Below are 20,463 nucleotides of genomic sequence, written 5' to 3' on the forward strand. Positions count from 1 at the left end.
CTGTGAAGAAGATACCGGTGGGCCATGTGTTGTTGTTATGTCAGAGGTACTAGTGAGCGAGAGATATTTTAAAAAAGGGGTTAACCCTCCTGTTACCTTTCCGGTCAATTTGACCCCATTTAATGTTTAATGTCGGTGTTCCTTGGGGTCAATTTGACCCCAGGCTGTTTTTCACTGTGTCAAACATATAAGAAATATCAACTTTTTTATATATTTAAAGGGCTATTTAGGTAGTCAACAAACAAACATAAAGTACCTCACACTTAAACTTGGGAAACAATCTTAATTCTAAGAATTTTCTGGAGGTTTTAATTGCTGGGGTCAAATTGACCCAGAGGGTAAAATATGTTAGTAAATGTAAAGGTAACAGGAGGGTTAAGAGAGATGGGAGAGGGACATATTGTTAATGTACTGAAGTAAACATTTAGTGGAAGGTACCGTTGGAATAGTTAGAGGCGACACGATTAATGAGCAGAATCTGAGAATTCATTTTACTTTTATGTTGTTGTTTTTTATTTTTATAAGATATTTAATTTCATGAAGCATACACTTCAGATTAGAGGGTGGCGGTAATGCACCTGAAAGCTGTTTGTCAGCCTTCATGAAAACAACAGAAGAAGAAGAAGTGGGGAATCCCCAGAGTGACTTGGGACTCCACAACAGGTAACGTCTCTATGAACGGGTCTGTGGCCAATATCGTGTTAACTCATTGAGAAAGTAAATATAAGTTGAGCTGGCTTTATTTTTTTGTATAGTAATTGTCTAAGATTATATTCGTCATGTTTTCATTAAGTTAACTATTAGTTGTCTATGTGTTTTATTGGCAGTAAACAATGTGTTGAGTACAGCTAACGCTAAGCGAGCTAACACGAACGTGACGTCTTTCTAGAACTGAGCATGCGCAGTTGCCCACAGCAGACGACGAACTATTCTGTCCCTTGTTTATGAACGCAGGTACGTCACAGTATGTTGTTTTTATGAGTGTTATTAGTAAATGAGTTGTTAATTATTACTCGTTTACTTAATTGTTGTTATAAATATGAATAATATGTTAAAGTTCACAGACGTGTGGTAAGTCTATTTTGTATAATACAAAATAAATATATAATACAAATTGTATTATATATTTATTTTGTATTTTGTATAGTTTCTGCTCCTTTTCATTTATTTTATTCACATTTAAACCCACTATACGATCACTGTTTTTGCATATCGTTGTATTCTACTGTATTGAACTGGGTAATTCTGCCAGAGTGACTTGGAATTCCAGAATATTACCGAGCGTGCGCAGTTGCCCACAGCAGATGACGAACTATCCGCTCCCTTGTTTATGAATGCAGAATAACCTGATGTTGCCACAAGCCTGCCCAGCTCCGTGAGACTCATCGGCCAGGAGGAGAAATCTCACAGGGGTTACAGAAGCAAGCCTAATAACTCCCAGAATTCATTGCTTTTACAGTATTGGCACTAAACAGTAAGTTACTGTTAGAATTCCTCTGTAAATTTACAGCAAAGTCTTACAGTGCGCAGAATACATAGTAAATACCCCCCCCCCCCGTCCCTACAGCAGGGGTCACTAACAGGTGGACCGCAGTCCGCATCAGGACCCTGACGCCGCTGTATCTGGACCCTGAAACTAGAACCGGTCGATAATTGATCATTATTAATTGTTGACATACTGTAGCACTTATAATTTAACTGGTGCAGCTTTTTCAGCCTTTTACGGTACTCGTTCAGGAGGTGAGGATGGAGGCGCAGAGGCTGGAGGAGGAGAGGCTGGAAGAAGAGAGACTAGAGGAGGAGCGACTGGAGGAGGAGATGCTGGAGGAGGAAAGACTAGAGGAGCAGAGGCTGGAGGAGCAGAGGCTGGAGGAGAAGAGGCTGGAGGAGCAGAGGCTGGAGCAGGAGTGGTGGCTAGAGGACGAGAGGCTGGAGGAGGAAAGACTAGAGAAGGAGAGGCAGGAGAGGCAGAGGCTGGAGGAGGAGAGGTTGGAGCAGGAGAGGCTGGAGAAGGGGAGGCTGGAGAAGGAGAGACTGGAGGGGGAGTGGCTAGAAGAGGAGTGGCAGGAGGAGCAGAGGCTGGAGAAGGAGAGGTTGGAGCAGGAGAGGCTGGAGGAGGAGAGTCTGGAGGAGGAGAGACTGGAGTATTGACTGGAGGAGGAGAGACAAGGAGAGGCTGGAGGAGGAAAGACTGGAGGAGGAGTGGCTAGAAGAGGAGAGGCAGGAGGAGCAGAGGCTGGAGAAGGAGAGGTTGGAGCAGGAGAGGCTGGAGGAGGAGAGTCTGGAGGAGAGACTGGAGGAGAGGTTGCAGGAGGAGTGACTTTAAAATATAATAATATATCACATTTAAAATATAATAATATATGGTGGCGTCTGAATGTAACGCTTCAGGGCAAAGACAATGAAGTTAAATATATGTTAAAGTACTTTATTTTAAGATAAACAAAAAAAATGTCTGTTTTTCCCCCATTTTTAAATCGAGCCTTATTGTAATGAGATAAACATGTCTTCATAATTAAGTAGTTAAAATAACTTCTAACTTGGCGAAATGAGGTTACCTCTTTTTATCTACTTATTTTCCTGGACTCTGGGTGGGGCACCGGTGGGAGGGGTTTGTTGTCTGTTTGTATACGTCAACAAAAAGATGGAACACAATGGAAGTGTGAGTGGAAGTGCATGTTTGTGTTATGTGCCTGTCAATATTTCCAAATAAAAAAACATTATTTAAAAAAAAAGAAAACTTCTCGGCTACTTCAATACACAAGCCGAAGTTTAAACATGAGGGCGATACCCTGCCCTCCAGTGTACAGTCGAATGAAAAAATAAAGAATATGCACTTTGTATTGTATTAGGCATTTATTAGTTGATATAATGCAGGACATTATGGCTGAATAAGGTACTAGGCAGGACTGTATCATCAATAATGTCCGCTTCAAGGGTGTCAACACAAACCGCTGAACAGGACATTATTGACGATACAGTACCGCCTCGAGTACCTCATTGCTCTTATAATACGGTTGCGTGTGGCATTATAAATAATAAATAGTAAGCTGCTTTTCAGCACAAAATAGTTGTCGCCATCAAACGTTGTGTATCTGCTGACCCCTAGTGGTCAACCTTTACATTGCACACAGTGCCATAGAAATCATCTGGTTCTGGTCTTCAGTATTTCATTCTTATCTCTGGTTCTGGTCTTCAGGTGTACAGTAATTCATTCTTATCTCTGGTTCTGGTCTAGTTGCTGGTTTCTCTTCACCAGTTGAAGCAGTTCGTTGCCCTCTTCGTTTGGCTGACTTTCGTTGCGCAACATTTCACAGGTCTCACTTTCTTTCTTCTCTCTGGTAGCATGACGTCTACCTGAAGGAAGCTCTTCGGCTCACCGCTCATCTAAAGTCATTCCCCCCAAAATATCAAAGTTCACACGAAACATGTTTGTTACTGTCGAGCTTCAACTGACAACTATCGGTCGAGCAAACTCTAGGTTAATTTGGGTGTTTCACTAACATGGCACGCCCAGATAAATGTAAAGAGCTGTCGGACATTACGGCTGAATAAAGTACACCTCATGACTCCTCAACCAATCAGAATGCTTGATTTCATCAACTCGCATTAATGGTGCATAACAAGTAAGCAGGGTTCTTACACATTTTGACCAATGTATTTCCATGACTTTAAACCAAATTTCCATGACCAAACTGAAATCTCGGTATATACATAAACATTTTAGAAAATGTTGCGTATTGAGCGTATGCCGGCTTATATTTTGAGCGTCTTTCTTTAAAAAACATATTAATTTTTTTCAAACTCGGCATAAATGAACATGTGATTATAACATGTCAGTGACTTTTCCAAAACTTTTATGATTTCAGTTTTTTTCCATGACTTTTCCAGGCCTGGAAATAAACGTTTTGAAATTCCATGACTTTTCCAGGTTTTACATGACCGTACGAACCCTGAATAGGACTTTGTGGGTCTAACTCACAGCACGAGGCCTCTTAGGGCCAAAGGTAAGACAGTCAGACACACACATATCTCAAAAACCAAAAACGGTTGAAACTTTTAAATTATTTTTTATTCCACTTACATGAAATTACACATTTCCCCCCAAATAACAGTTATGCTTGGGTGTTCTGTATGAAAATTCCAAAGACATGAACAAAGCTAGCCCGCCCGACCACAACCATCCTTACATCTCCACAAACTAATTCTTACCAACATGCAGTTTAGGCAAGTATCAAAAGAAAACAAAGGAGAATAAAAGACAAATCAAAATCTTAAATTTGATAAAGCAGTAACTAGATTAGCACGTGGCATTTTGTTTTTTGAACTGCGGTGCTCATAAAAAGCTTGTGTGCTCTTTTGTTCTTAAATATTTTTCTATACCTCGTAATTCAATACATAGAAATACAAAAGCAGTTCACCCGAAAACAAAACAAAATGAGTAGAAAGTTGAGCAACTGACAGTAAATGGAATGTAACCGTTGTGTTCCAACTAAACCTCCGCCGCCATTCCTCGCGTCTCCTACGCCGCCGCGAGCAGCCAACTCCTCGTCGTGAGACCAGATTCATCATCGAGACGCGGGCCGTGAACACGAAGAGGACGCACACACACACACACACACGGACTGTTTCCCGCCTCTAAACGCTCGCCCTGCTGCGTGTTCACGAGCCGACGACTCGGCCTCTCACCCACCACCTCAATAACGCAACAACCCCATTGCTCCCACACAAAGAAAAAAGGTCAGCAGACAAGCAACCAAACCCACTTTACCCTTCCACATGGACCCTCCCCGCCACGCAATTTAAAACTTACCCTCCCCTCCCCATCCCCTTCCCCCCACAGTTACTACAAAAAAGGAGGAATAGTAGACCGGCAGGAATGAGATGAGCGCTGAGAGAACTAAATAGAAAAAAGATGGAGAGATTTTTTGGACGACAATGATAATAATAATAATAATAATAAGGTGGTCTCAGTGTTGATGGACATGTCGAAGATGAACCGGGATGATGGCAGGTAGACAGGGACGACTGTGGGGTCGGGCTCATTCTCTGGTCTCCTCCGTGTCCTCTGCCTCCACCTGGTTGTCAGAGGTCCACAGCTGGGAAGAGAGGAGGAGGAGGAGAGGGTCAAAAAGGAGGTGAAGGAAAATATGACAACGTATCTTATAAAAAATACCATTGGGTTTCATTTCACCGGACGAGCCTTCTGTATAAACTCCACTCCTACTACAGGGTTCTTACACATTTTGACCAATGGATTTTCAGGACTTTTCCAGGACTATAAACCAAATTTCCATGACCAAACTGAAATCTCGGTATAAACATGAACATTTTTGAAAATTGTGCATATTGAGAGCGTACGCCGGCTTATATTTTGAGCGACTTTCTTTAAAAAAAACAAATTAATTATTTCAAACTCGCCGTAAATGAACATGTGATAACACATTTCCATGACTTTTCCAGGCCTGGAAATAACAATTTTAAAATTCCATGACTTTTCCAGGTTTTCCATGACCGTACGAACCCTGCTACTTAAAACCAGTTACACATCAAGTAGCACCTACTGGTGCTCACGCTGCAGCGCCCCCTGCAGATGTCAGTACTTCACCCATCAAATACTGACGGGTGATAGGTCGAATTGGAGTTCGTAGTCGCAATTCTGAGACTTTTTAAGTACAAATCCCACGTAAATGTTCTCACTTTGTCCACTGGGCGAGTACTGAACAAAAAGACTACTTCAACAGTAACAAACAAAAGGGTCCCCATTACTTGAAACATAGTTTTTGGAGAGAAATGTTGACGTATAAATTAAGGTTATTTATGATCATAATAAACTGATTTCAATTCACCGGGCAAAGAGAGTGAACATAGGTGAGCTTGAGTTGATGGAACTGGATTTCCATTGCTCCGTACATTTATGAATGGCTACAAACAAAGGACCAAATTGTAGTCCCCATTTTTTTGGGGTGCTGTTTTTAAGGCATACTGACTATTTCAAACATTTACATTCCGCCCTTTTTGAATTAGAGCTGCAATATCAATTAAACAAACAGCTGAAAATTAACCAGCAACTATTTAGATTATACATTAATATTTGAGCGATGCTTCAGGAAAAACGGCATTAACTTTGGTTTTAGCAGTACCTTCTGGCTCTTACTCTTCTGAGATTGTAAATTGAGTATCTTTTGGTTTTTAACTGGCAAAAAGCAGCTAGAAAACAGCACCAAGGATTCTGGGAATTTTCGTTAAAAAGACATACAAATGAGAACATGATCGGTAGAATAATTAATGTTGCGGTGCTATAAACTACATTATTCTCATTGGCACAATATGCGTCAGGACCCGAGTTGGTAGAGATTAAAAAAAGATGTAAAAAACTTACTGTCAAGTTGTCTCTCAGTAGCTGCATGATTAGTGTACTGTCTTTGTACGAATCTTCACTCAGTGCATCAAGCTCTGAAATGGCCTCATCGAAAGCCTGAAGGAGTAAAACACATTGTTAACTGCTGGAAAAGTGACGTCTTAAACAGGCGTGTGTGTGTATAAATATATCAACAGGTTTTAGTGCCGTCTGTATTTTAAAAGCTTTGCAATCCATTTGTAATTAAGACGTGTTCCATACATTTGCATCATGACATTGAGCAGCTTGATATCCTCACGCGTGAGAAGAGAGTTGTGTGTTGTGTGAACTCACGTCTTTAGCCAGCTGGCAGGCCTTGTCAGGTGAGTTGAGGATCTCATAATAGAAAACGGAGAAATTGAGTGCGAGACCAAGACGGATGGGGTGCGTGGGCTGCATTTTAGTTTTGCTGATATCAAAGGCGCCTTGGTAGGCGTTCTTTGAGTCGTCCATGATGGCTGAGAGGACAGAAAGGTGCATAAGGGCGGCGGAACATTGAAACTGACGAGCCAAAGACAGCGTCACCTTTTTCTTTTAATTAAAACTTTTAAATGGCTTCAGGCAGTGTAGAAGAAAAACTATACAACACACCCAGTTGCCGGTTTCGTATGTGCACTGATGCAAGAGAACAAACAACCCTGAAAAACTACTGCCACCTGAAGATGGACGACTATTTCGTCGTTCCCATTATAATCAATTAAAGTAAGAGTTGAGTTTAAAAAAACACAACCGTCCAACACTTTGCAGAACTAGTCCTCAGTTACCGTTACAGTACTGCTGCAGACGGCCTCGTTGTGGTATGAACAAGGGCCTCCATTGTCTCTAAAGGCCAAAATATAGTTTCTAAAAACATAATGTAAAAAATAATAATAAAAAGAGCCAAGCTGTACATTATTTCCAACAGTGGCTAACTTTGTTGGTGCGGTTAGATTCTGGTCTTCATAGGGAAGTGCTTCTGCACAGGTAGGATGTGGTCACGCTCATCTACAGAGGAATAATGTGAAATTACCCTCTGAAAAAAATCCTATGGGCTAAAAACTGGCGACTGGACTTCCTTACATTTGAGAACCAACATTTTAGAGCCAATGTTATAAAGCTAATCCCAAAACTAAGTGTATATATTAGAACATCTTATTTGACCGGGCTAGGAGTTGTAGGTATCAGATATTCCCAGAAAGCAAAACATGCACACTGACAATCAAATAAATCCCACTCACCTTTCCTCGCTTCTCCGGTCGCCACCTCAGCCAAGTAGCGGTAGTAGTCTCCCTTCATTTTCAAATAGAAGACTTTGCTCTCCGCTTCGACGGCGTTGACGATGAGAAAAGTGTCCAGGAGAGCCTGTGGCGAGAAAAACAAACGAAAGGCGTCACGTTGACGTAGAAGGGAACAGAAGACGGATGTCGAATGCAACTCGTTCTTTACGATTAGGGCCGACAGACCCCTCAAATCAACGGAGTTGCTTTGTATACTTGGGGTAAAACTGCTATAAAATATGTACACAATTCATGAACAAACAGGGCAATACACAGATTTCTACAAGGATCATTTAACAATAAAAAAACCAGAATTCATCCAGGGACAACAGTGGTCCTTTCAACCCATTCCAATACAACATCATAGCCAACATTCCTCTGCAGCCCGACACGAGGGTAGAGCTGCCTCCAGTAGCCCTGGGCAGTGAGCCTGAGACTTTGCCTTCAGAGACCGGGAAAGGGTGGAGGAGGATGGTGCAGTGGATGAAAGATGGTGGGGGTGGAGAATGGGAGAGAGCTCGGCTGCTGAACTCCTGATGAGCTTTTACTGAGAAAGTAGGTCACTCAGAGCCCAGCGTGGCTCATTCCAACACGAGCATGCGGCACTTGGCAGCCTCTCCCCATCGGTAATGTAACCGCTGGCTGGCCGGGGAGCAGCGAGCAGCATACAGCATGCAGCATGCAGCATACAGCATGCAGCATGCAGCATCGTCACGAGAGGTCGGCGTGTCCCATAACGCGAGACTAGCTGGATGGGGTCGTTAATCTACTCTCACAACGTGTCGGACAAACCGGCTCAATTGGTTTGTACAGAAACGTGAATGAAGGAGCAATTCAGAGTGCCGATTTGATCTCTCCGTGGCTTAACTGTGGGTTTGTAATGTCGGTTTCTTCCCAACAAAGTGCGCCATGTAGTTATAAGCATAATAAGTGAATTCTCCACGCCATGAAGCCACGTGTTGTCGGTTATTTTTTACAGAGCTTCGTTTATGTGGCTGCTTTGTGTTTATGTGCCGATTGCCGCCGACACCCCCTGGTCTTCCACCAGGTGAACAGTTAGCTCCGTCGGCTCCGTCTCTCAGCTATCGGCACGTTGAGGGCGGCGTGGAGTCGATCCCGCGATTATTACGTCTCCTTTAAGAAACCCAGACCTGCGCCAAGATTTACAATGCCAATATTCGGTCTCACCACACGAAGGCAGCATATGATGTTCACATCTCAAACATAAGCCAGGACTCAAAATGGATTCAAAGACATGAATGTTGTGCAAGATTATTTTCACTACACATTAATCACTTATCATGTAAAACAAAGTAAACTAGAACGGGCACTCGGTAGAGCGCATACCTTCACATATCACAAGGTTGGGCATTGGATTCTGAACATGTTGGCATTAGTTGAGTTATGCGAGTAACACGCATACAAATAAATAAATGGCGGTCAAAACATAACCTTCCGCATTTTCAATGCGAAGGTAACAAGGCTGACCTAAGTGTCTACATTTGTCGAATTCCATTAGACTAATTGGGAAGCCCTCCTGCAACCTTTTTTTTTTTTCTCACACCGAGCCTTCAAGAATAATTCGTAGATTTTCGATATAGTATCGTAACTATAATCATTTGTAGCGCCCACACCAAAAAAGTCAAAGTTGAAATATTCCGTACAGCCAACACGACACTCCTCCAGCGGAGGAAAGGCTGCATGCGTTTAATGGGAAAGCCGGTAGAGACGAGAGGAGATGGACATTTAGGACGGGTGTGATTTTTGTACGGGTGAGCATCAGGGACGGGCGCCCGACGTTTAAGACAATTTTATATATAACGCCCAAGTGGTAAAGATAAAGTGTCCTGGGCCGTCAAAAAATACTTGAACAGACTGACATTGGGGAAGAGATCACTCACTGACTCCTCGAATACTTTCTGGACTGAGGAACGGGGTTAACTAAAGTTTGAAAATGCAGAAGATCCAGATATTCTGATCCAAGACTCTACTCACGGGCCGCCGAGTAACCTCGAGAGGAATGATGCAGGCCCTCTGGTATGCAACACATCACCGATGGTAGATTACAGGATTTAACAGACCATTAAAGTGAAAAGTGAGTTAGTCTAAAGGTAATCGCAGAGACATAAGCGCGGCGTTGATGTTTACTCAAGACTTGTGACTCCACCAAAAAAAGAGAACGTAGAAAAAAAGTCTCAATCCATAAAAGCAGACTCTTATTGTGGTACTTTTGTAGTTCGACTATGTTGAGGAAATGTTACTTCCTGTATTCTTGTTGTTCTTAGTTTGTACTCTAGGTTGATGCACTTATTGCAAGTCGCTCTGGATAAAAGCGTCTGCTAAATGACATGTGATGTAACGTATATATCACTTTAGCACCCAAGCACAAACCCCGTTTGCCACTGGTTTGAACAACCAAAAGGCAACTACTTTAATAACTTGCACAACCAAGTGCTGCAGCATGAACATCACGAAGAGACGACCGGTACGCGTCGCTCGCTGTTCGCTCCTCTCCACGACGGCCGGCTCTTCACGCTGCATTTCAGAACAAGAATAAACTCGTCTCTAGACGTGTTCGGACAACACCGCGCACAAACTAGTTCGCTTCAAGTATCCCCCCCCCCACCCCCCACCGCGCTTTACCCGTCCTACACCTCTCCTCCGCTGGCCTATTTACTCTCATCCCTCTCTATTTCGGTCCCCGTAAGGCTGCTCGGCGAGCTAGAGCGCCATTATAGGATTAGGACACGGTGAGGCACCAGACGGATAATTCACGAGCCAAGAGAAGAGAAGCAGAGGTCGGACAGATGCGTGGCCTCGACGAACCGGCTGCATGCGCGTGGTCGAACGCGTCGGATATTCACTCCGCATGAAACTTCTCCAGTCTGTATTCAACAGCGTACGCCACTTAGTACAGAAAATACGGTGTGCCGTCGAGTCCTCCGCGTCGCCCGGGAGACGCGCATAGTTCACATCCTTCAAGTCTCTACAGCTTCCGCCGGAAACTAAAAACACATCTTTTCCGACTATATCTGGAGAAAAACACAGATTAGCACTTCAGTGGCACTGAAATAGCTCTTATTTTAATTTATTTGGTTTTTAATTTATGTATTTTATTTTAATATATACTTTTAAATGTAATATTGGTTTCTTGCTATTCCACTTGTTTTGCTTTGTAAACATTGTTTTTAAAGGTGCTATATAAATAAAGTTTTTATTTTTATTATGGTACTTTTGTAGTTCGACTATGTTCAGGAAATGTTACTTTCTGTATTCTTGTTGTTCTTAGTTTGTACTCTAGGTTGATGCACTTATTGTAAGTCGCTTTGGATAAAAGCGTCTGCTAAATGACACGTAATGTAATGTACATGTAATCCTTTGCACTCACACCAATGAAAACACCCCCACACAATGAAAAACTCATTGTTATAACTTAACTCCACCTTAAACTGCTCAGTGCCAATCAAATGGAGGAAGTTGGTGACTTAACAAAAAGGAAGTGCTGATGCAGGTGTATTGTGTGAGGATGCATTACCATAAATCAGGATTAACCCACTTGCCACTGCTTAAATATTTGGCAAAACAGACCATAAATCAGGATTCAGATAAATAAGCTACGTAGAGAATGTTTTGAAAACTTAAAGATCTCCCTTCTGAAAAGGAGGAACAGCTGAAAAGAAATAGCTGCCAGACAAATGAAGCAGTCGAGGAGTGGCCCTCGACACGGTCTGCTGCGTCTCGTTCACAGAAATGACGCCTTCAAGGGAAGTACGACTGGAGTAAATCACACGACTGTCACCCGGCAGTTCTTCACATCATCAGAACGTCAATGACAAAAACAGGCGTGTAGTGAATCTCACCAGCACGTCCTGGCAGATCTCCTTCAACTCCTTCTCGATCATCTCGCGGTACTCTTTGGACATGGCCCTCTTCCTCTCGCCTTCGGCCTTCTGCTCGATGCTGGACACCACGCGCCACGAGGAGCGGCGGGCGCCCACCACGTTCTTGTAGGCCACGGAGAGCAGGTTGCGCTCCTCGTTCGACAGGTCGCTGTTCTCCTCCGTCACGGCCTTCATCGCGGCGGCCATGTCATCGTAGCGCTCGGCCTGCTCGGCCAACTTGGCCTTCTGCACCTGTTCCTTCTGGGGTGCCTCGCTCATGACTGCTGGCTGCAGAGACAAGCAGAGGGGGCAGCTTGTGGTTAATTGAGAGTTTTTATTTAGGCGTGTACCCATTTACCAGAAGTTTGAGTAAAGCAGGTAAAAATTGAATGTGAACAACTAATGAGGCTAATCTAATGGCAAAAGACAAACCTTCCATGTTAGGTTAACTGCAGTTAACATTTGATGCCCCTATTTATATGCAGGGTTCTTACACATTTTGATCAATGGATTTCCAGGACTTTAAACCAAATTTCCATGACCACTGAAATCTCGGTATAAACATGAACAATTTAGAACATGTTGCATATTGAGAGCGTACGCCGGCTTATATTTTGAGCGTCTTTCTTTAAAAAAAAACATATTAATTATTTCAAACTCGCCGTGAATGAACACGTGACTATAACACATTTCCATGACTTTCATGATTTACTTTTTCAGGCCTGGAAATAACCATTTTAAAATTCCACGACCTTTCCAGGTTTACCAAGACCGTACGAACCCTGCATATAATACTAATGTTCTCTAAAATGCAGCCTAATAAATATTGTTCGTCTTCAAAAAGACACCATACTCTGGGTTAGAATATCAATAAATACAGTTAAATAATGTATAAATGTAGGTAAATTCTGCAAGTAGCCATGGTTTCTTTGCCTCTAAAAAAAGACAGCTATTAACAAGTAGTTATTTATAAGCAGATGTTTGTTTAACAGGCGACAGTGATAACTGCTTTTTTTAGTAATAACAGTGCACACAAATTTCATAAAATGTTCTTACTGCATTTAGCTAAAAATGATGCAATTTCAAAGATGCAGTTACAATAATCATGCCTGTACACATAAGAAAAGCAGCAATACAACTATCCCACTATGTATTCGTACTATACTAGCTGTAATGTAAGATAGCGGATGCATTGGTAATGCAGTGATGTGTAGACTTGGCGCACACACAGCATCAACGAACAAGAATTGGCATCGCTTGGTCGACAGCCTACACAATAGCCAGCGGGGTTCCACCAAATCAATCACCATTTTTTCCATTCCAGAGTTCATGTACTGCGACTGAAAAGTAATTAAAAGAACAGTGTGTATTATTTAGGAGGATGACCAAGAATCTGATTTTTTGTATAGCTAAGAAAGGCCATTTAAATGAGCCACGGAGAACAGACGCTAGTGGGAGCAATTTGCATTTTACGTTATCTAAATTAGGGATGAGTTACAAAACTTGGCATTAGAAACCCTACGTAAAGCCCCGACGTAACTCGTGTCTTTATTGGTAGTTTTTAAATGTAAATCACATTTGCTCTGTTCTCTGCTGGGCAGAGCCCCTCCAACTAGACACAAAACGTGAGCAGAGAGGCCGCTGTGGTGACGTGAATAATATGTGAAATGACAGAAACTAAGAGTGTTACTGTATGTGCAATATAACATTTTGTAATAACCCAATAATTTACCAATAAGTCTAAACATTTTAAACCGTATACAATCGTCCACCGCCCCCGCTTGATGCATGGCTTTTTTGCTGCTTTATAAACAAAAAGTTATATTTCATGCATCAATTCCAATCCTGTTTTAAATGTATGATTTAAAAAAAATCTATACGTTTGAGGCAATATCTTTAGGGATGTAGAAAAGCAGAGTATTGAAAAGAGTAGCTCCTAGTCGTACGAAAATCCTAAATGTAACTGTCCCTGAGGGCCACCGTAGCTCTCCAACGCGCAGGAGAGGGCGGGGTGAGCAGGGGGTTTAACGTGGGTGCCATTCGCAACTCACCACTAGATGCCACTAAGTCCCCCACGCCGGGCCGTAAGCATTAAGTGTTGTAAAATAACCACCACCAAAACACACAGGAATAAAAAATCACGTAAGTGTTTTACAGGTTGGCAAAAGAGATTTATGCGGTTGCGTAAATCGCTCCAGCACCGAGGATCTGGTCGTGTTCCCGGAGACATGACGCAACATGACCCGTGGGTGTGCGCGTGTACTTAAACAGTGAATAAATACTCTTAAATGTAGCTCCGGGGTTACAGAAACGAGCCACGTGTGTGTGTACGACTAACCCCCGATAACCGGGAAGAATAACTCTATTTTCGTGCTCATGGTTCGCAAACGCAGCCGCCCCCCCCCTCCCTGTCGTCCAACCACCACACCCATCCCCGTACCTGTGGCTCACAGAACATGCGAGAACACGGAAGCTAAAGAGCAGAATTAAAGCGGGATACTCCCGAATAATGTTGGTAAAAATTAACCGCCACGAAGCCAGAAGCAGTCCTAATAACTAGCTTTGGTTAAATCGCACGAGCCCTCGGGGGAACACTCGGAGCCGCCGCCACCACTAGGCCCTCGTGACCCGTTTCCAGCATGGCGGCGTCTATTTCCTGAAACGAAGGCATTTTCAAGCCAGGCAGCTTTTTAGAATCCGCTCGCCGTAAAACGCGTATTTTAATGTGCCTGGTTTTATCAAACGGTAACAATATATAGCTTCGTTGGTTGGTTTTAAAAGCGGTCCATCGTGAGGTGTGACGTGAACCTGGCGGTCGTTAACGTTAAGTGATGACCTGTCCTCCTCGACTGAGCCCACATTAAACGAGAGATTGCGCTATCCGCCCGTTACCTTGCCGATACATGTGGAGCAGACTAATGCCCGAAGTACAACACGCATTTACCGCTAACGTGACATGCGCCAGCGACTATTCCATTTAGTGAATTATTAAAATGCTATGCGAACCACAGGCACACTAACCCGATGAGTTTAACCCGATTGCTTCAGCTAACAGGGAAGCAGAAAACCAACGGCTCAACCTTCGACCTGACCCTCCTTCCACGTCTACTGGTCCATTCGAGAATCAGCCATTAGACGGATCCCAAAGCCGAAGCTAAGCTAGCCATTGTTCTTCGGTCTGAACGTCGCCGCTACACGCGCAGCGGAGGCTACGCGCTTTCCACCCACGCCATATTTACCGATACGTTAGACGTCTTCACGGCGAACCGTGCGGCCGAAAAACGGCAGTTTTAACAGATTTAACCCCGTTCATACCTGTGTACTGGCAGATAGCAGTGATTTCGGCGTGCCAAGCTACAGCTGATTCTCTCAACCCGTCTGTGTGAATGCAGTCCACGGGGTTTCCCTCCAATCACACCAGTCTAAGGCACGGTCAGAGCAGGGGGGGAGGGATGACGTCAAACGTTACCGAGGCAACCGAACACGAGGCATTGTGGGAGGTGTAGTTTCGCGTCCCATGACTTCCCATGGTGTTCAAGAGACAATGTAGTCAATAAGAGTACATAATGTACATTTATTGATGTTTTAGTAATACATTGATTCTTCAACCTCGCACTTGTAATGTAAAACATGTACAACTAGGACTTGTGATTACATGTAATGTGTAATGGTGACACATCGGAGCACAAATCAATTAGACACTGCAGACAGAGCAATAATGGTTCTTATATGGTTCTTTAAAAGGCTTTGTGGTTCTACAAAGAACCATCACCTACTGAAGAAACATTTTTTTCTTTGAGGCACCTTTATAGGTTCTTTGAAGAACTATTTAAGGAAATGGTTCCCTTGTTTGAAAGGTTCTTTGTGGAACCAGAAATGGTGCCGTAAAGAACCATTTTGAAGGTTCTTTGAAACACCGTTATAGGTTGTTTGAAGAACTATTTAAGGAAATGGTTCTTTAAAGAACCCTGGTTTTAAAGGTTTTTTATGGAACCAGAAATGGTGCCTTAAAGAACCATTTTTGAAGGTTCTTTGAGATACACTGTAAAATGTAATAGTAAAGTTTAGTTTAAAAAATTAGTGAGCTTTACTCATTTCTGCTTACTTTGTTGACCTTACTTTAAGAAACTTAGTAAAGAACACTTTTTGGTGAGTAAAGTTATTAAACTTATTATCTCAAGTAAGCTTTACTTTTAAAAAATGAGTGAGGCGGACTCGGAAGAAACTCGGACGCACTCGGCAGCACTCGGCTCGAATACGCATGCGCAGTCGACCACTGAAGACGTTCTTTGCTCGAGAGGGATTGGCGGCAGCGAGAAGGCAGTGCAGGTGTGCAAGTTACTTTCAGGTAAGTTTCAGCGTCTCAATAACGTTTTGCCGTTCATGTCCTGAGTAAACATCGTCGTATCTTCGCCATATTGTTCATATGTATATTCGTAGTTGAATGTTAACTTTACGAAGCGTTTAATGTAAGCTAGCTAGACCGTCAAAACAAACGAGTCACAATGTTAATGGCGGACATCGTCGTGGCTGTCTCACTCGTGTGCATTAACGCAGCACTACGTCACACAACGCTACTGTCACTGAGTTAAGAGTGAATGCAATGTCAGGTTGAATGTAACTATAATGTAATGGTACTACTTTATAGACATGCGGAGTGATACGAAGGCATGTGTGATCAGAGGGGGGGCGTGTACAGTCGTCAGTCCGCTCTTGGAGTTACCCGAATCCAGTCAGTCACGGTGTTATGTATGGTTAAGCTAATAAAGATACTTGGAGATACAACGGGCTCAAAACCCTATTATTCCATAACACTACAGTAACGAGGAATAATTCAACCACAACCGTATGATGGAGAACTTCTCGGCCACAGCGAATGTGGTACAACGTTTTTTTATTTTTTACTTGAACATCATTTCTTATTTTGTGATATTTAATGGAAATGACATCCATTATAACCAATAGCAAGTTTGAAACTAAGCTCCCTGCCAACCTCCCTACAGACTATTTATGACTTCAATCTATCTATCTATCTATATCTAGGATAAGCATTTGTAATCATATTTGTCTGTGAAATCTTCCATTAAACTGATGGCTTTTTAGCCGTAAAAATGCATCTTGACGAGGAGTTATTTGCAGTTTGACTAATTGCTTTTGTTGTTTCTTTTGTAGGCTTTGAAAAACCTGGCAATGAATTGTAAGTATTGCTTATTTTCTTCTACACACTACTGCATAACACATGGAAGCGTTGCCAGATTGAGTCCATGTCTTCACAGAGTGTCTCCTGTGACGACCATGAAGGAACGATGAGGGGAGCTGATGTAATCTGTTCAATCTAGAAGCCACTAGTTTTCTGCCCAGTGTGATGTAGTATGTTGTAATGTGTTTACTGTAGGTCTAATATGACTAAATATTAATTTATTTCAATTTCCGTTAGATTCTGGCTGAGTTCTGTCACTTATCAAGCAAAAATCTGAGTTGCAATCAGAGTTCTTCAAAGATCTCGACAAATACACTCCTCGCTTCCTGGAGAAGTTCAAAACCCAGAGGGGGAAAGTGTCGGACAGAAACTTGAATATCTGCAACAAGTCACACCTGGGGTAAGTTTCTCAAGCAGTCATTTTTCTTTATGTGGTTAATAAAGTAGTGTCACAGCATTGCATGCAGAGCTGTCAAATGATTGTCCTTTAACACTTGTGAATTGTGTGTGTTTAAAATGTTTTTTTAGAGTACAGATGTGACTGGGAGGTGAACAGCAGTCCTCCGTGGCTCTCCCGTCATCCTTGGAGATGACAACGCAGACTTCTTCAAGAATTTGTAAGTAGACTTTAGTCAAAATTATTTAATTCCACACCACAGGATGCCCAATCTATCTCATGTGTTCTGCCTGTTAATCTTTTGGTATTGGCTACTTCTCTTCCAATCAGTGCTTCTACTTTTTGATTCACTTATCCCTGATTGGGGCCCTTTTAGTGGGATCTCCCGTCTTTCCAGTCAGGTCCAGTTGCAGCTCTCTAGTCGCGCCATTCAAAACCCAAAGGCCTTCAAAATAAAAAATTACAAATCATATCACACCTAAATGGGCATCTGTACACCTTCACATGTCTGCATGATGGTAGAGGGTTATACTAATATCTCCTGTTACCAAAAAAGGTTTTCACTTGTAACATTATCGCTATTTCTTTGTTGCTTTTGGGCAATATGCTCGCTCTCCTGCCACAGGAGGTTCAGGAGCAGCCAATATGATGCAGGTGTGACGGCTGAAGATGGTAGGTACCTGTTCAGCCTCCTGTGGTAGGAGCACATTTCCCAGAAGCAGCAGTGACAAAGAAATGTGGATGTTTACCACGAATATGGTTGGTTGCCCACGTATTAAACGTTGGTCTTTCTTTATTGAAGGTGTGAGTTTAGGATGGCATGAAGCTTCGATTTGACCCTATGGAAACACAGCAGATGCCACCAACGGGTCCTGATCGGGGCGTGTTGTGATGCAACTGCATCGACCTGTTCTCAGGCCCTTCTACATTCTGTTTTTTACATTTGCTCTATTATTGTTGTTCCATTCAAATATCCCTATTTGTAAATATGATAATTCATATTCTTTATTATTAGCTTTTGCAATCATTCAGTGAATCACATGATCAATGAATTAATCATCGCACTCACTCCTGAGCATCTTTCACTTGATTATCTAATAATATCAGAATCCAAGTAACCATTGTGTGTTCTACCATAGAAATGCAACGTGAAATTTGACATGTAATTGTGTTTTTTATGCTGCTCTTGTTATTAGGACTCTGATGACCTTCTGGACGTGTCCCACGCCTCCATTGGGACCCTGACGGTGCTGAAGACATCGTGGCCTCCTCACTCGCTGGACCTGGAGTCTACAACTACTGCCATCGTTTTGGGAGGAACAGTCGTGATGGGTGACCGTGATAATCTTCCCCGTGCCGTGTGGCTACTCTTCGGACATATTTACCCCTGAATTTGGAGTATCCTCAAAGAGTGAGGAACACCTTCTGAATTTATTCATAGAGTGCTTCGCACTTGGACCAAAAACCATAAAATACAATCACTCAAATATCTACTGATGCCATAAGGGACTGTGTTCATGATGTGCAGTCAGGCCCGAGAACTTCACCCTTCTATCTCCAATTGAACTCTTTTCTAGAAAATGTCTGTTTTTGTTGTTTTTCTGTCGTGAAATTTAGCAAATGCTGAAAACGCTGTGTTCATCATATTTCTGCATTACAAAACCTAATCTGGCAACATGTTCAGCGTTTTAAGCACGTTGTTTGAGTTTTAAAACATGTGTTTTTCTTCAAAATAAACATTGTCTTCCATTGTAACTGTTCTCCTTCTTTTGTTTCAACAACTTACAGTTTTTACTTCAGCTTACTTGATCATTTTAAGGCAATCGGTTTCCTCACTATTTCTAAGTAATGGGATCTCATTGACTAGTAAAGTTAACTAGTTCTTATTAGTCCTGTTTACTTAATATAACTTGGATCTTTTAAGTTGTCTTTTTTAAGTTAACCTAGTAACTAATAATTGTTAAGTTAACTATACTAATGTTTACTGCAATTACATGAGTTGCCTAAACTTAGTTTCTTTTAGCTTTAAGAACTTAAAATTATTGAGCTACTTTACTTAGAAATGTTGAGGCAATCGGTTTCCTCACCTTTTTCAAGTAAAGTCAACTTATTACATACTTAAAGATTTTTAAGTTACCTTCACTCGTATCTTTTAAGTTGTCTGAACTGACATATTATGAGTTGACGAAACTCATTTATTTTTAGTTTTAAGAACTTAAAATTATTGAGCTACTTTACTTAGAAAATTTGATGCAATCGGTTTCCTCACCTTTTTCAAGTAAAGTCAACTTATTACATGATTCAAGATTTTAAGTTACCTTCACTCATATCTTTTAAGTTGTCTGAAATGACATATTATGAGTTGACTGAACTTATGTTTACTCCAATTACATCAGTTGCCAAAACTCATTTATTTTTAGTTTTAAGAACTTAAAATTATTGAGCTACTTTACTTAGAAAATTTGAGGCAATCGGTTTCCTCACCTTTTTCAAGTAAAGTTAACTTATTACATTTTACAGTGTACCTTTATAAGTTATTTGTAGAACTATTTAAGTAAATGGTTCTTTAAGGCACTCTGGTTTGAAAGGTTCTTTGTGGAACGAGAAATGGTGCTTAAAGAACCATTTTGAAGGTTCTTTGAAACACCTTTATAGGTTATTTGAAGAACTATTTAAGGAAATGGTTCGTTAAATAACCCTTGTTTGAAAGGTTCTTTGTGGAACCAGAAATGCTGCCTTAAAGAACCATTTTGAAGGTTGTTTGAGACATCTTTATAGGTTGTTTGAAGAACTATTTAAGGAAATGGTTCTTTCCATAACCCTGGTTGGAAAAGGTTCTTTGTGGAGCCAAATTGGTTCTTCTATAGTATCACTCTGAAGAACCATTGTCGGTTCCAGATGGCACATTCATTTTTCTGTGTGGTACTGGTACTGGTACTGATACTGTGTTTACTCTGCCTTACGAACACTCCAATCAGAAGACACGCAGCACGTCGTGGCTATAACACCGAATGCCGTCCGTGGGGAACACAATGAGATATTGTCATTTTCCACAGTGGGGAAATTCTGTCTGGAATTGCTGAAGATGATGAGGGCGTCACACACTAGAACACAGGGCGCAGTGCTAGAGAGTAGACGTATAGAGAAACTACGATTTCTGCATCCTGGTTGGTTTCCAAGGGGAGAGAGTGAAGCTATTTCTGCCTTATCACATGTTTTCCCCTTGGGCCGAGATTTCAAGCTCGTATAACCTATTTAATGGCCGATCAGATAGAGTTGGCGCAAGAAAGGCACTAGTGCAAAAAAGATGTGGACCAAGAGAGCGGTAG

At 42.0% G+C, this 20,463-nt stretch overlaps 2 protein-coding genes and 1 long non-coding RNA gene across 7 annotated transcripts; 2 read left to right on the forward strand and 1 right to left on the reverse strand.

Moving 5' to 3' along the window:
* The first annotated feature begins 827 nt into the window (after nt 1–827).
* Nucleotides 828–4,420, forward strand: LOC130206073 (protein enabled homolog). The gene is made up of 3 exons (XM_056433798.1): nt 828–954; nt 1,341–1,474; nt 1,568–4,420. The coding sequence occupies exon 3, from the start codon at nt 1,747–1,749 to the stop codon at nt 2,149–2,151; it is 405 nt and encodes a 134-aa protein (XP_056289773.1). The 5' UTR covers nt 828–954; nt 1,341–1,474; nt 1,568–1,746; the 3' UTR covers nt 2,152–4,420.
* On the reverse strand, nt 4,051–14,937 carry ywhaz (tyrosine 3-monooxygenase/tryptophan 5-monooxygenase activation protein, zeta polypeptide). The gene is made up of 6 exons (XM_056433797.1): nt 14,853–14,937; nt 11,517–11,825; nt 7,618–7,741; nt 6,695–6,858; nt 6,383–6,478; nt 4,051–5,099 (listed from the first exon to the last, which is right to left on the reverse strand). Exons 2-6 carry the CDS (start codon nt 11,814–11,816, stop codon nt 5,043–5,045), a joined length of 741 nt encoding a protein of 246 aa, XP_056289772.1. The 5' UTR covers nt 11,817–11,825; nt 14,853–14,937; the 3' UTR covers nt 4,051–5,042.
* Nucleotides 14,938–15,804: 867 nt separating this feature from the next.
* LOC130206174 (uncharacterized) lies at nt 15,805–18,889 on the forward strand. Of its 5 annotated transcripts, none has more exons than XR_008834046.1 (6): nt 15,805–15,885; nt 16,710–16,734; nt 16,975–17,137; nt 17,266–17,354; nt 17,760–17,893; nt 18,331–18,889. It is a non-coding gene; the product is annotated as an uncharacterized LOC130206174 (long non-coding RNA). The 5 variants fall into 5 exon arrangements; XR_008834044.1 differs by having other exon boundaries at nt 17,760–17,806; nt 17,937–18,889; XR_008834043.1 differs by lacking the exon at nt 17,760–17,893 and having other exon boundaries at nt 15,806–15,885; nt 17,937–18,889.
* Nucleotides 18,890–20,463: the final 1,574 nt, after the last annotated feature.

The sequence above is a fragment of the Pseudoliparis swirei genome, chromosome 16, assembly GCF_029220125.1.
Source record: "Pseudoliparis swirei isolate HS2019 ecotype Mariana Trench chromosome 16, NWPU_hadal_v1, whole genome shotgun sequence".
NCBI classification, from domain to species: Eukaryota; Metazoa; Chordata; class Actinopteri; order Perciformes; family Liparidae; genus Pseudoliparis; species Pseudoliparis swirei.